The sequence below is a fragment of the Gobio gobio genome (assembly GCF_949357685.1).
Source record: "Gobio gobio genome assembly, chromosome: 11".
In the NCBI taxonomy this organism is placed as follows: Eukaryota; Metazoa; Chordata; class Actinopteri; order Cypriniformes; family Gobionidae; genus Gobio; species Gobio gobio.
In genome coordinates, this window is record NC_137104.1 from 35,086,027 (window position 1) to 35,102,339 (window position 16,313).

Sequence of the window (16,313 nt, forward strand, 5' to 3'; positions counted from 1 at the left end):
TAGATGTTACGGCTTGTTTTCAGAACTATACACCGATCATTAATAGAATTATCCTAATATTGTGTTGGTCCCACTTTTGCTGCCAAAACAGCCCTGACCCATCAAGCCATGGACTCCACTAGACCCTGAAGGTGTGCTGGTATCTGGCACCAAGATGTTAGCAGCAGATATTTTAAGTCCTGTAAGTTGCGAGGTGGGGCTTCCATGGATCGGACTTGTTTGTTCAGCACATCCCACAGATGCTCGATTGGATTGAGATCTGGGGAATTTGGAGGCCAATTCAACACTTCAAACTCGTTGTGCTCCTCAAACCATTTCTGAACCATTTTTGCTTTGTGGCAGGGCGCATTATCCTGCTGAATGAGGCCACAGCCACCAGGGAATACCGTTTCTATGAAAGCAACAATGTTTAGGTGGGTGGTATGTGTCAAAGTAACATCCACATGGGATCCCAAGGTTTCCCAACAGAACATTGCCCAAACCGGCTTGCCTTCTTCCCATAGTGCGTCCTGGTGCCATGTGTTCCCCAGGTAAGCGGTGCACGCGCACCCGGCCATCCACGTGATGTAAAAGAAAACGTGATTCATCAGACCAGGCCACCTTCTTCCATTGCTACGTGGTTCAGTTCTGATGCTCACATGCCCACTGTTGGCGCTCTCAGCAGTAGACAGGGGTCAGCATGGGCACCCTGACTGGTCTGCGGCTATTCAGCCCCATACACAATAAACTGCGATGCACTGTGTATTCTGACACCTTTCTATCAGAACCAGCATTAACTTGTTGAGCTACAGTAGCTCGTCTATTTGACCGGACCACACGGGCCAGCCTTCGCTCCTCACGTGCATCAATGAGCCTTGGCCGCCCACGATCCTGTCGCCGGTTCACCACTGTTCCTTGCTTGGACCACTTCTGATAAATACTGACCACTGCAAACTGGGAAGACCCCACAAGAGCTGCAGTTTTGGAGATGCTCTGAGTCTGACCCAGTCATCTAGCCATCATAATTTGGCCCTTGTCAAACTCGCTCAAATCCTTACGCTTGTCCAATTTTCCTGCTTCTAACAATTAAACTTTGAAGACAAAATGTTCACTTGCTGCCTAATATATCCCACCCACTAACAGGTGCTGTGAGTCAGTGTTATTCACTTCATCTTAATATATACTGCATACTGTTACTGTCATAATGTTATGCCTGATCGGTGTGTATATATATATATAATTTTTTAAATTAAAATGTTCTTACCCCACTGGCAAATTAAGTGATGTCTACAGTATGCTTAAAATAAGATAAGAAACGGTTTGTTGGTTCTAATGGGGCTTTGAGAGCAAGACAAAGACAAACACCTTGGATATCATATGTGTGTTTCAACATTTTTATTTATCACTTTCCTCATTTATCCTTTTCTTTTTTCATTAGGAATACTTTATACTGCTAATCCTGACGGATGGAGTAATTACAGACATGGCAGATACACGAGAGGCCATCGTTCACGCCTCCCACCTGCCCATGTCCGTCATCATCGTCGGCATAGGCAGTGCGGATTTCAGCGACATGCAGATGCTGGACGGTGATGATGGAATCCTCCGTTCTCCTAAAGGAGAACCCGTTCTGAGGGACATTGTGCAATTTGTGCCCTTCCGCAACTTCAAACATGTGAGTATAAAACGGCAGTATCTTGAATACTTAATTTAATAAATTCTGTCATTATTTACTCACACTCATGTTGGAATAACAAAATGTTTCTACACAACATTTTAAAAGAATCCTGTCAGGATATGGTGTAACCCTGTACATAGAACGCAAAACCTAAAAGTTTTACTGGATACCTAATAAATCAAAGCTTAATTAAAGCTGCGAGCAGCGATGACGGGCCCAAGCCGGTGGCACCGCCACGCCGGTGGCATCAGCTTAACTGTGCACGGCAGGCAATATGCATTTAAACAGGAGAATATTTTAGAATCGCTCGAATATGCCACATTTACCGCAGCAACTGGTGCCACTATCACCACAAGCCACACCCATGATGTAATTTAAATCTAGATTAATTTTAATATCATAGGATAAAATAAATAAAAGTTATATTTTCCTGCTCAAAATTTTGTAAGTCCAGAAGGCCAGTATTTAATTCAAGGTGTTTGTAGTTCTTTTTTACTTATTCACACTAAAGTAGGGATGAAACGGTATGGAAATTTAACATCACGATTATAGTGACCCAAATTATCACGGTTATCAATATTATCACGGTTTTGTTCAAACAAGATGAAAGTGTTCAAAAAGAACAGATGCACACACTTAAAACATTTCAACAAGTTTTATATTTGAAATTAAACAAACAACAAATAACTAAAGCAGCTCTAAGCACTTTTTTAAGCTAGATTCTGTGGGATTTCTTTACTTAATGGCCGTCGTCAATAGCAACGCATAACGCATAAATAATAATAATTTGTCGTAAATATAATCCCTAATATTATCTCTGTAAATATATTCTCAATAAATATTCTCATCAGTGTTCAGCTACGATGCATTTAAATCAAGCATATTTTGTGTTAGAGCCCAAACAGTATCCAAGTGAAATAATGCATATCCATATTTCCATATGATTTGACAGTTTATTTTATTAAATATCAAAATGTGTGCATCATACCTGACACCTAGATGAACACTTTACAGTCAGTTTTATGACTGTCATTCTCTTTAAATGCTAGTGAAGTTTGGTAACGTTATACACGTTTCAATGTTGTATGTAACTTTGCAGACGGTCCCTAACTTCGCCAGCGTTATGCCAGTCATATCAGATGCGCTGTGGTTCTGCTGTGTTTTTTTTAAACCATTTTACCTAAATCACCAAAATAATAAATGTTATATTTACCCATGGCCTTCCCTGTTATACAGAAATGTAATAGTTATCAAACCTTCCTTAACTGCATAAATAATAAATGAAATATAGATGAATCATCATTAAAGCTACAATTTTCTCTGTTCCCGTTGTTCTTTGATGAACATTAATGACAGGCATCATCAGTGCTCCTGTCACTTTAAGAACAGCCGTGGATCTCACGCGCTGTCCCGCGCATCTAATTTCCTCACAACTCTTTAAGTTCATTTAAGACGTTATTTAACTAATTTAAGACTCGAATATGAGAATACTCACAATCCTCTGTGTTATTGTTTGTTCAAGAGCAAAAGAGAACTCGATGTGAGCAGGAAACTGACGCGAGTCTATCTATGCGTCGAGTGTGTGTGTGTGTGTGTGTGTGTGTGTGTGTGTGTCAGTGTCCCTTGATTAGCTGACATGAGACGCATCCACACAGATAGGACACTGACACACACACACACACACACACACACACACACACACACACACACACACACACACACACACACACACACACACACACAGCATACCAGCATAGCCATACAGTTTAAGTTCACCTACACTTTATATTAATAAAAAGGTTTACAGTGCAAATACTGTTGTTGCATATACTGTGCATAAAATTTGAAAACATTTGCAAAAAACACCACTGTATCATTAATTTTTTTTTAAACCTTTAAGTAACCATTTTTTAAACATCTATAAACATTACTTTTACATAGATAGACGGACCAGATATTCCTAACACTTTGGGAATACTTAAGGGTTACTAGTTGTTTTGTAAACTGTCTATAAACATTATCTGGATGGTTATTATAAAGTTGCAACCGATGACTATAATACCTTGTTAAATAGTTAATAAACAGTACCAGTAAAACGTGGGCAGTACCAGTAAAACATGTAAACAGTACCAGTCAAACATGTGGGTTGTCCTGATACTGTACTTCAAAATGTAACAGTGTAAAAATTGCCACAGAATAAAGTAATTGTTCAAGATCTATTGGTAACTCATAAAAATAATGTCATATTTGCATAAACTGTCTACTACCGTATATATCCCGACACTAGCACATTAAGATAAGCTATGAAAAAAATCATGTTCCTCTGCCTCTTTCTGGTTAAATAATGTTTATAATAATTGTTAATATAGCATGCTATATTAACTATTCCAGGTTATTTATGCATAGCATAAATAATAGTTAGTAGAGCATGCTATGCCACTTTCATCAAAACCTATTACAAAGCTATAGCAATCTCATGTCATTCCGTCTTTTCGAAAAAAAAGTTGCACTAACTGTTCGTTACAAGCAGCATTTGCCGTCAGGCAGGTAACGATAGCTAACATAAACATATTTTTGCTAGCCTACCTGCTGCAAACTTACACTTTTTTTGTACAAGACAAGTAGAGCTATTTTATCCAGTGTAATTTATCACATACCACTATCTTGTTTTTTCTTATCCTCCTCTTCCTTTCTCTATTTTCTTTTCTGGCTTCCTGAAGCATAAAATTCCGCTTAAAATCCGAAGATTTTGTATTTTGCCGCAGCAGAGATCGCGTGGTTGGCTGGCTGCTGTCAGCGACTTCTGAGAGGGGCCCCTTAAGGGGGATCCCGATAACAGTGTCATTGCACTTTACTGCATTGACTATCAATGGGGCGCTCACACAGTTTGTCGTTTCATTTTATTCTTAACCTGTCGCTGTCTTGGGGCCCCAGGCCAGCTCGAGGCCCCAAGCAATTGCTTGGTTTGCCTGCCTTGTCGCGACGGGCCTGCACACACACACACACACACACACACACACACACACACACACACACACACACACACACACACACACACACACACACACACACACACACACACACACACACACACACACACACACACACACACACACACACACACACACACACAGAAAGAGAGTTTAAAAAATAACACAACACTGCCACCCTTTAGTGAGGGGAGGGCAGACAGAGAATAAATATTCAGAAGAAATATATTAAATAAAATAAATATATTGATCTGAAAAATAGTATGATTATTTTAAAGCTATTTGGTTACATTTTAATAAAACATTGTTTTAGTATGTTTTTAAACACACACACATACACGTTGTAATACCAGTGTAATACCCATGTCATTATACAAATTTGTGTCCTCATAAATCACAAACAAGAGAGAGAGAGAGAGAGAGAGAGAGAGAGAGAGAGAAACAAGTTTTTTTTTTATCCTGCTTCAAAACTAATACAATGCTGCCATCTTGTGTTCATTGAGGGGAGAGCAGCAGACAGAGAATTTCTGTTCCCCTTTTTTGTCCTTATTTAATCCCTCGCCATGGAAACACCGTTTGAGATATCCAATATCCGTTCACATTTTAGCATCTTCAGTATCTTTGTTTCATGTTGACCGAGTTTGGTGGAGATTGAATAAAACGCCTACGAGGAGAACGTAAAAACTCAGACCCCGATTTAACCAAAAATTTACCTTCAAACCAAAATATCTGACTTCCTGTTGGTCGGAGCTAATGACTGTAAATTAGAAAGTTGTCCGGCTCGATGAGGTCAATATATATACTGAGTTTGGTGATTGTAGATGAAACGAAGCCCTTCACTTTTGTCAAAAGGTGGCGCTAGAGAGCCCCTCATCCCCGCCCGTTTCTGAGGCTTTGTCCATGTGTACTGACTGACATCTCTGATGTGTGTGTTGAGTTTCAAGCAGTTTCAAGCAATTTCAAGCATGCTAAGAGCCTCAGAACAGCCAAAAGATTATTAAACTTTGACACGTTGCCATGGCAACAGTATTTGAAATTTCAGGAATCCATTTCATACGTCTCTATCTCTCATGTTTTCACATTATACTGATGAAGTTTGAAGTAAATGGGGTGAAAATAAGATGGTGATTCAAAGCATTTTTGAAAGTGACACACTTCCTGCTGCCAGTTGGTGGCGCTATAACTTTGACTCACAAAAGTCATATCCATGTGATCGGCCTCTTACAACAAACACACAGCTGAAGTTTCATCCAAATCAGTCAATGTTTGCACAAGTTATAACACACTTCCTGTTTCCCTTTTCTCGCCATAAATTCGTTGCTTCGCCACGGCCACACCATTTGAGATATCAAAAATCCGCTCGCAATTTAGCATCCTGGATATGTTCTCTTCATGCTGACCGAGTTTGGCGATGATCGAAACAATGGCCTCGGAGGAGTATATTAAATTCCAGAGCATGGGTTTTCCGAACAACCGATTATAGCTCACTTCCTGTTGGGCTGACGCATAACTATGAGCACGAAAGTTGTTTGGCCCGATGAGGTCTATATGTGTACCGAGTTTCATACATGTACGTGCAAGTGTGTTTGATATATGGACCAAGTTTTCAGACCCCACTTAAGGGGGCGCTGTCGAGCCCCCCTGCCACGCCCGGGTACCAGCTTCAGCCCGGCTCTGATGGCCGCGCATTCCGACGCCTGTGCGAAGTTTCAAGAGTTTTCGAGCATGTTAAGTGCCCCAAAAGTACCCGAGAAGTCGAAAAAAAAAATAAAAAAAATAAAAAAAAAAAAAACAAAGAATAATCTGAGGAAGAACAATAGGGCTCTGCGCCCTTTCAGGGCTTGGGCCCTAATTAACAGATGTGTCTAATGAAAAGAAATGCTTCATGCCAGGTTTGCTGATTTAAGATACTGTATGGTACCTCCGGTCAGGGCATAGTCAGGAAACCAAACTACAAGAGGATGCCGTACATCTGAAGGCATCCTGGTTTCTTTTCATCTCTCTCCTCTCTCAGGTCAGTGCGTTGCTCTCACAGCTGTCTGTCTGAGCTCCAATAACAAGCATCTCGACGCTGGAACACAGGGAAGGAAAACATCAAAGCTCTTAGATTTTACAGGCCTGTGTTTAGTTTAATTAAGGACTGGGAAATCGTTCATGTAGAACAGTCTTCATTATGAAAGCATTTCTTTAAGTGACATTAGGCGAATTCTGTCCTGCTTTGACCCAGCGATGTCTTTGCTTCTGAAGTTGAGTTCATGCAAAGCTCAGGTTTTTTTTTTATTCCATTCAATACATATTTGTTTTTATTTCTATAAAGCCTACATGAGTTCAAATTATATATTTTTTTGAATAATCTCAAAAAGTCTGGTATATATCATTAACGGTGTAATTGTATTTTTTTCATAAATAAATATTAATGTAAAAAAATGTTGACAGCTGTGAGAAGAACTTGAATTCAGTTGTTTTATTTGATCCTAAAATGGATCGCATTGGCGGCGACACGAGACACGGTTCAGAATTAATTTCAATACAGTAACATTCGATTGTAGCTAAGGTAAACTAATAGCTCATAATTATATATGGCACACACAGATAATGATTTTTTTCACAACACTTAACTGCATGAATTGCAACATTTCTCTCATACATTAAAAAAAAAAAATTAACTGTTGTTATTTTCACTCTAACCATCCTTGTTCACATTACTAAAAAACTCATGTAACTACATGAATTCTAACTAGTGGGTTTCCACGCAACTATATTGAGTAATTTGTACAAATAACAATTTAGTTGTATGAACAAAGTAATTCAACATAGGCACCACTCTTCTGCATAATGGGAACCACAAAATTCAAAAACATTTCAGGAACTCCTCTAAATGTCCTATACTCTCAGAAAAAAAGGTACAGTGGTGGTACAATTTTGTTCCTTAGGGAACAAAACGTATAAGTAACTGTACCTTTAAAAGGTACACAATTGGTCCTTAGGGTACAATTATACCATTGTTTTCCTCTACTTAAAGCAGGGGCTGGCAAGTTCGGTCCTAGTGAGTCGCTGTCCTGCAGAGTTTGGCTCCAACCCTGAGAGACATCTTTAGAAGTTCTTATTGAGAATTAACAGAGGTTTAAATGTTGGTTTTATTGGAAATATTTGGTCACCATTATGGTGATCGGTGTTTCATTTAGTTGGGCAGTTTGACTCTTGGCTTTTTGTTTCACTCAGCAATGTTAAAGGGTTAGTTCACCCAAAAATGCTAATTCTGTCATTAATTACTCACCCTCATGTCGTTCCAAACCTGTAAATTAAGATATTTTTGATGAAATCCAAGAGCTCTCTGACCCCTCCATAGACAGCAATTTAATTAACACTTTCAAGGGCCTGAAAGGTTGTAAAGACGTCGTTAAAATAGTCCATTTGACTCTAGTGGTTCAACCTTAATTATATAAAGCGATGAGAATAATTTTTTGAAAAAATCAAAAATAAACATGCGCAATTAATGACACAATTTTCATCCCTTTAAGTTAACTGAACAAGCACTTAAGCTGACAATATTCATTTTTAGTATAGCTACTAAAATACTAAAGTGTTTGTTCAGTCAACTTAACATTGCTGAGTGAAACGCAATATATTTTATAATGAAGATATATTGATGCCTTTATATTTTAGGGAGTGTCTCCCACATCAAAAAGTTGGGAATTTGCTTCAATCATTTCCATTTGTCCCTCACAAAATCTTGCAGTGTGGCCAATGACAACTTTTGGGCAAAAATCTCTCTTCAGATTCTTTCATAATTATGTTGTATTTTCTCAGTTGTTATGTGACTGGAGGTGTAGTTGTGCTTTTTAAATCTTCAGGTAGGTTTTTCCATTCGATTTACTGAACCTTTTGTACAAGGCTTCTTGTGCAATAAACTCCAGAGAAGGGTTTTGTTTTGCTTTTTCTCCACTGTCAAGAGTACTGCTGTGAGGAAACTTGCTACCTCAGGTCAACTTCTGCAATATCACACAATTCATAAATATAGCGCAACACTGGAGGTGTGAAGTTGGCTGTCCGATACGAATGGTTCGGCGAGAAACCGAGCGTGTGTATGTGTGCGTGTGCGCACATTTATTTTTAGTTATGTCCTGCTGTGTTTTCACCGGTCTGTCTCCACCTGTTTTGCCAGACAGAGAGAAATAGGAGTGACACCTTTCCTGTATCACTTACTCAAGCACAAGAGAGTGTGAGATTTCATCTATATTCCTTTCTCTCATCCTTGCCTTGTCTTTTCTTCCACACAGGCCTCTCCTGCAGCGCTGGCTAAAAGTGTGCTGGCTGAGGTTCCCAATCAAGTTGTGGATTACTACAATGGAAAAGGCATCAAGCCCAAATGCCTGTCGGACTATGAGTCTTCCAGGGCTTTCAGTCCCTGAGCTACGCACAGCCATATAAGCAGCCACAGAGTCTCAGCTTCAAGATATCTTCATTGATCATTTCAGAGCTTGCTGCATCAGTATAGGTATCGACAAGCAGGTCCATCCTTGTTGTTGTTGTTGTTGTTTTTTTTACTCAGGTTTTCAATAGCGTTGGGCAAAAATGTCCACAGCTGTTCATATTTTCTTCTTTCGCAGCTGTTAGTGCTATAAAAGGTGCACTCAGTCTTTTTTCTTAGGTTTGCCTGGCTAATATGGCAGTCGTCTTGGACTTAAAGTTACCATAAATCAAATCGACAGTTCTTCTTTTTGTTATGGAATATTGCCATGTTTATTCTAAATTATCTATCTGTGCACATCATTTTTTAATTCATATTATATGCTAGGTGCGATGCAAGTGTTTTTTGTTAGTTTCAGCCTGACGTAGTTATTATTTTTATGTCCAGTTGTTTAAATGGCAAATGCACTCGCTCCCATCTGTTCACCCATGGGCGTGCTGGTCTGAAAATGAGGTGTGTTTAGACGCAATGTTGGCGCGTTGCTATTTTGAGGCAACTGAAATAGTATTTTTTTTTGTTATTTAAAGGTTGCATTATTAATTTGCACCTATAGGTGTAATCTTTAATCAAAATAACTTCCCCTCCCTATACCCATGCTATCTCTTCTCTTAATCCCTCTCTTCCAGCAAACTTACACTCACATGAGATTGCAAGCAATTAGCAAACTCCAACGATCCAATCAATTCCCATTAACAAAATGAAGTCCAGACCTACATGTGTTCTCTTTTTTTCCAGGTTTTTGGAGGTTAGGAGTAGGTGGAATCAACTCTTCAATTGCATTTATTTTACACCAAAACAACAAAAATCTCCCCCGATACAAAGCCCTAAATTCCCTATATTAAAACAAAACTTTTAGCTTGACTGTCTAAATTGGTCGAATTCAACGATGACATTTTCTTGAAATGAATATATAGCCATCAACATCATTATCTCATTGTTGGCAATACTTTTTTAATTTTATTTTTTTATTTAACGAGGTAAAAGTATATATATATATATATATATATATATATATATATATATATATATATATATATATATATATATATATATATATATATATATATATATATATATATATATATATATATATATATATATATATAATCAGAATCAGAAAAGAAAAACGAATAGAATAGGCGAGTGCTAGTATTAATTGGTCAGGTGCTGGTGGAAAAGATGTGTCTTTAGACATTTTTTGAAAATGGATACAGACTCGGCTGCTCGAATTGAAATAGGCAGTTCCACCAGAGATGGCACCACGAGGTGTCGTGCACTTGCCAAAGGCAAGCTTCTGGAGGGTGTATAAGTCTGAACAAGGGAGTTTAGGTATATTGGTGTAGGGCCTGTGGTTGTCTTGTAGGCGAACGCCAGTGCATTGAATTTAATGTGAGCGGCTATTGGCAGCCAGTGCAAACTGATGAAAAGAGGAGTGACATTAATTTATTTGGTTAGTTTAATGATTATGAAAACAAATTAAGTTAACATGGGAAACCAAATCTCTATTTATTACATTGATAACATCAATTACTCTACAAAGTTGAGGTATGTATAATTACAATTTATTTCTAAAGTAAAGTAAGCTACATGTAGAATAAAAGTCTGACAAAGCTGTAATATGTCAGTGTCTGCGACTGCCAGTTTCTTTGCAGTGTGATGAAAAGAAATGTGAACACCTCTCCGTAAAAAGATAATTACATAGCATTGATGGCATGCAGATGTTCACGTCAGTCTGAACGGACATAATAACAGCCGTTCATTGGAATTAAAAGGCTTATTGCATCAAATCTTCACACTATACATTCATCTAGGTGTGAACAGGCCTTTACTTGCACTTATTGGTGTGAATATAGCATTACACAAAAGCAAAAATTTGCACTGAAGTCACTGATGGCAATTTAGAAACAATCTATTTGCAGTCAGCCAAGATTAATTTGTTCCATAAGTGAAAGTGTCTGATAACACTTATCTTGGAGTTACCAAGATAAAATGAGTAGTATTCAGCTGGTCATGTGGTCTCAACATGGCCGTGCTCATGATGCGCCCCACTCTCCTATGAGATTGTTAACTTTTCTTTAACCGTTTTCCTTTTTTTCAGGAGGAGTGATTATCAATCATCTTTCAATTAACTGCCGGAGCATACAAGTAGCCGCTCACCTTGCTCTGGAATCATCCCTCCACCTCCCCAACTCCACAAACATAATTTAGGCATTTTGCTACCATACTCATCTTCCAAGGATTAGTAGTCCCACTGGGGGGTATATCTAAGCTCGAGTTGAAGGTGCTTCCTCGTGCCCCTCCACTGCGGATAACAAGCCAAATACGCTTAACCTTATTAGCTTAAAGATTGTATGGGCAAACAAACTCGTGAAATGACTATTAAAGGGGGCATAACACACACAGTTTCTGCCAATCTCATGTTAATCTTAAGAACCTATAGAGTAGTATTGCATCCTTCATATCTCCGAAGAGTCTTTAGTTTTATCATATTTATAAAAGACAGATCCAAACTCATGGAGGCGTGCAGTGGGCGGAGCTAAAAAGACACACACACAATACATCACACACAAAACATCATGGCATTATCCCTTGTTAACTTTCGATTCACTATGTTCGTGTTGTTTACATTATATGCACTTACGCGTTTGCCAACAAAACACAGACATTTGATGCTGTTTCACACACTGCCTGCGGTTTCGAAACAAACAAACAAACACACTTGCAGAACTCTGTTGCGGCTCCGGAAAAACAAACTGCATCCACTGTTTCCTTAACGCTGGATTATTTGGGAAGCTGAACAAGGTTATTTTCCCCTCACAACCAGAAACACACTTCTTTAGTGACATTGTTGATTTTGTGGTCTAAAAATAAAAGGACAACCCTGCAGACGACTTCTGTAACCCGAACGAAGCTCGTTGATGGGCATGCTCTTGCTCTCGCTCTGGGGTGCATTTTCCAAAAGTATCGTTAGCCAACTATGGTCGCAAGTTCCGTCGTTATCAGCATCGTTCAACGAGTCGGTGTTTCCCGAAACCATAGTTCCAACGAACGTTCGCAAAAAGCATCACAAAATTGTGTGGTTGCAATGACAGCTCTCGACCTGTGGTTAGAAGCATAGTTTCTTGTTTGCATGACATGTGGGCTTAATAAATCCTAATCTTGAGCAAAATAAGCAAGCTGACATTCAGTACAACCGATATATATTTTTTCAAATACATAGAAATGTAATTTACGTCTTTTAGTTTGTCAAGAGATTTAAAGCACCGTTTTTGAAGAGTGCGCATGTGCGGACGTGCTCTAGTACGCAAGAACGAGCCAATGATTGAATCTGGAAATAAAGCAAAATAACTGAGAAAAATTTTAATTAGTCCTCAGGTGCCATGTCCATAATATATATAGCAAAAAATCTAGCATGAATCCGATCTCAAACTAATTCATTAAAAACAGTTATTACTCCACCACCTGCGTGACATCATTAACCAATGTGGTTGAACGACAGATTTGCGACAATACGGTTTCGGGAAACAGTTGTTAGTAGCTAGTTGATTTCTTCAACGATGCAATGTACTATGGTAGTTAAGCAGTGAGTAACGTCGTTGTACGGGAAACGCACCCCTGGTTGATGTGCGCACACGCTAGGGTGCATCAAAAAACACAATTCTTGAACTTTGATATGGCTGGGTGCTAAAAGTGTTCCAAAATATGTAGAAACAACACATGCAAAATATTTTCCCAGTACATGATGATTTAGGGGTGCCACCGCACATCTGTTTTTGTTGGATAAAGTGGTTAACAGTGCTCAATGGTCGCCATGGAGATCTGAGGTTAACAATACTACAGCTAAAGAAAACTGAGGTGATCTTTCTGTTTGAGGTGATCTGTGTTGGCTATGTATTATTACATATTACTATCATACCTGTAGTTGTGTCTTTGAATACTTATTTATCACAAGTCATTTAAGTCATATTTATAGGTATTTGGTGCTCATTACATCCAGCTAACGTTAGCTAGCAACATATTGCTAACCACAGTTAGCTATCTATGTTAGCTAAGCTATTAAGCTTAACATCAACAGTATTCTAGAGTGGACAATGTCATATTCAGAGTATAGATGTCTCATGTTTATTGAGAGTAGCATTGTAGTTGTTACAGTAAATTAACATTTTAAATACAAGTATATTTGCAAGCACAAATAATTTAAAAACAAGAGCCAGAGCAAATACTTTACATTGTATCAGTATTTTTATATAGAATCAATACAGAAACAAACTATCTGTGAAATGAGATACTTAGTAATACTTCCGCGGATTTTCTGTATCATAACAAGCAAAGAGTCTCAACTGAAAAAAACGCTGCGCTGCCAAAACGCTCTCAAGCGCCCACAGCGAGACGTTTTCAGCAGAGCGCCTAGTGTTTTCAGTCGGCTAAAACGCTTTGGTAAACACGTGGCCTTAGGCCCTGTTAGTTACCAGTGAGTTAGCCACTAGAGAGGGTATGTTCTTTTAAGTGTGTCGCTCCTTCTGTTTAACAATAAAGTCAATTAAACTTTATATGTGTGTCCGACATCCATCACTGCTGCACAAAATTCAGGGTAAGGCCACGTGAACATGTCCCATTGACCTCCATTCATTTTGTCTATAGGACAAATTAATGGAGAATCTTGAAAGTTGAATTCTGAGAAATGCCCAAAGGGCAAACAAACAACTTTTACTTTGATAACCCTATAGAACATGTTACTGAATAAAAGTTCACTGTACTCAACATTTCCAGGTCAACCTTTTGCCAATTAGACTAAAAATTGCTAATTTTTCGAAATTTCTCCAAAGTTCATGTGTTAGGTGGCACCCCTAAATCTCAATGGAATTCCTCAAAACTTTGCAAAAGTCATTTTTATGTTAATTGGAACAAAATGCAATGCCAGCCAAATTGATATTTTGAAATTAAAATTTCCCATTCAAATTTGATGCACCCTAGCACACGCTCATCCGGGAGAAGTGCCCATACAAGGAATTCCGCCCTTTATGACTACATACAGGGCCATACTCAAAAAAAAAAAACTTTCCAAAACTTATTCTAATCCTGAAGGAGTGTATTTGGCACAAAAATACTCCATCATACGTCCAACTCTTTTTTTGAAACTTTGGCCATGTTTAGCATGAGAATCCAACTCTTTAACAGCTAGTGTAAATAAGTCAGAATGCATGAAATAGCATTAGATACCCCCTCCCCTTTTCAAGTAATTATGTGTTAAACTTTTTAATGTGGTAGAAATCACTGAGTGCACCTTTACCATGACAATGGGTTAAGTTGCTTTACTGCAACCAAACCAATCTGCAAACACCTTTTGATCTGCCGTAACCTACTCTGTGTAAATAGAAGAAAAGCCGAAAACTGGACAGCTCCTTTAGATTCATATGTTAGACTGATTCCAACTTGCATTCGTTCATTAGTGCCGGATTATTTCCCCTTCCTTTTTTTTTTTTGCTATATTATATTACTTTATTTTCGGTGGACCTGCTATACAAGGGCTATATAGTCCAATATAGCATAATATTCCAATACGTAATAGTTTAGGAGGCAAGTGATTATCAGTTTTTGGCCAGTGCATGACCAATGCTCAATTATTAAACACTGTTAGTCCTCTATAATCCGAAGTGCAACCATTTAGTTGCTTTATTTAATTTACCTACAAATAGTTTGGAGTCGGTAGATTTGAAAAAATATATATATATATTTTTTAAATGTACTTTATTCCTGCAGCAATTACATCAGTCTTCAGTGTCACATGATCCTTCTAATATGCGGATTCTGTGAATAGAAATTTCAAAAGAACTGTGTTAAATTGAAATAGAAATCTTTTATAATATTTTAAATGTCTTTACTGCATCCTTGCTGAATAAAAGTAAAAATCTCACCGACCCCAAACTTTTGAACGGTAGTGTATTTATTTTTTAACTTATTTTTGATGTGAGGCCTTTACGACTTACAAATGTTACATAAAATTAAGTGTACTGTGTATATAGCTCTATAAACGAATGACTATTTATTGGAAAGCATGTGGAATGGACTCAATTCTGTGAATACAGTATTTAGGGATTATTTGTTTTTGTTCTTTTCTACAGGTTTCTTGACATTGGTTTTACAGAGTTTCTTAATCTAACATAATAAAGTCCCTTTCAGATGTTTGAGAATAGTAGGTGTGTATTTCTGGTGTTGTATTAGACACATTTCTCTTTTCCTTTTACGCATTTCTTTCTTTTCTTCTTCCTTCTGTTTGGAGTGTGTGTGTGTGTGTGTGTGTGTGTATGCTTGCTTACTACAGCAACCAGGACTGTATTTTGCATGTTGCCAATAAAAAGAAATGTTTTTCCCACTTTTTGTGTTTCATCTTTTTGTTTTGATACAGATGTTCACTGAATGCACTTGCTCAGCATCAAATTAAACACACACAGGTCTCTCTTTAAGGCTACAATACTGTAATTCACTAAATGCAAGTTTAGATAGATGATTGAATGTACAGGCTCTTTAACAGGCATCAGAAGACCTTGAGAAATGAAGTTCTGCATGGAGGCGTGATCGACTCTTTATGAGTCAGAGAAATCTTTGAAGTCTAAACACACAAACATGCACACACTCCTCTCCACACATGCACACAGCCTTTCAGTTCGCTCCATCATGTATAATTAAACACTCAGATCACCAGGAAAAGACTATGGGATATCAGGAGAAAGAGAGATCATCTCCTTTTTCTATTTCTTGTTAGTGATTTTGCAGATGTTTTCTTTTTCAAATTTCTTTTTCAGCACTGAATGGGCAAATGGGCAGTTTTTCTAGGGGACCCCTATTAAATCTCAATTTCATGAATATTCCCTGAATATTCTCACAATATTCACTATTCAGGAGGTGATATATTTTAGATAATGAGCAATTGAGCACGAATATTTACTAAGATGAATATTCACATAAAAAAAATTAAGTTTTGATTCACTGTGTGTGTGTGTGTGTGTGTGTGTGTGTGTGTGTGTGTGTGTGTGTGTGTGTGTGTGTGTGTGTGTGTGTGTGTGTGTGTGTGTGTGTGTGTGTGTGTGTGTGTGTGTGTGTGTGTGTGTGTGTGTGTGTGTGTGTGTGTGTGTGTGTGTGTGTGTGTGTGTGTGTGTGTGTTTGTTTGTTTTTGTGAGTTATGAGGACACAAATT

At 38.1% G+C, this 16,313-nt stretch overlaps 1 protein-coding gene across 1 annotated transcript in view; it reads left to right on the forward strand.

Moving 5' to 3' along the window:
• The window catches only part of cpne4b (copine IVb), a gene marked incomplete at both ends in the record, with an annotated part of 46,376 nt that extends 37,317 nt beyond the window's left edge, over positions 1 to 9,059 (forward strand). The window contains 2 exons of the mRNA XM_079829599.1: positions 1,418 to 1,654; positions 8,928 to 9,059. Coding sequence (XP_079685725.1) covers positions 1,418 to 1,654; positions 8,928 to 9,059 — 369 coding nt within the window. The remainder of the gene's footprint in view (positions 1 to 1,417; positions 1,655 to 8,927) is intronic.
• Between the last annotated feature and the right edge of the window lie 7,254 nt (positions 9,060 to 16,313).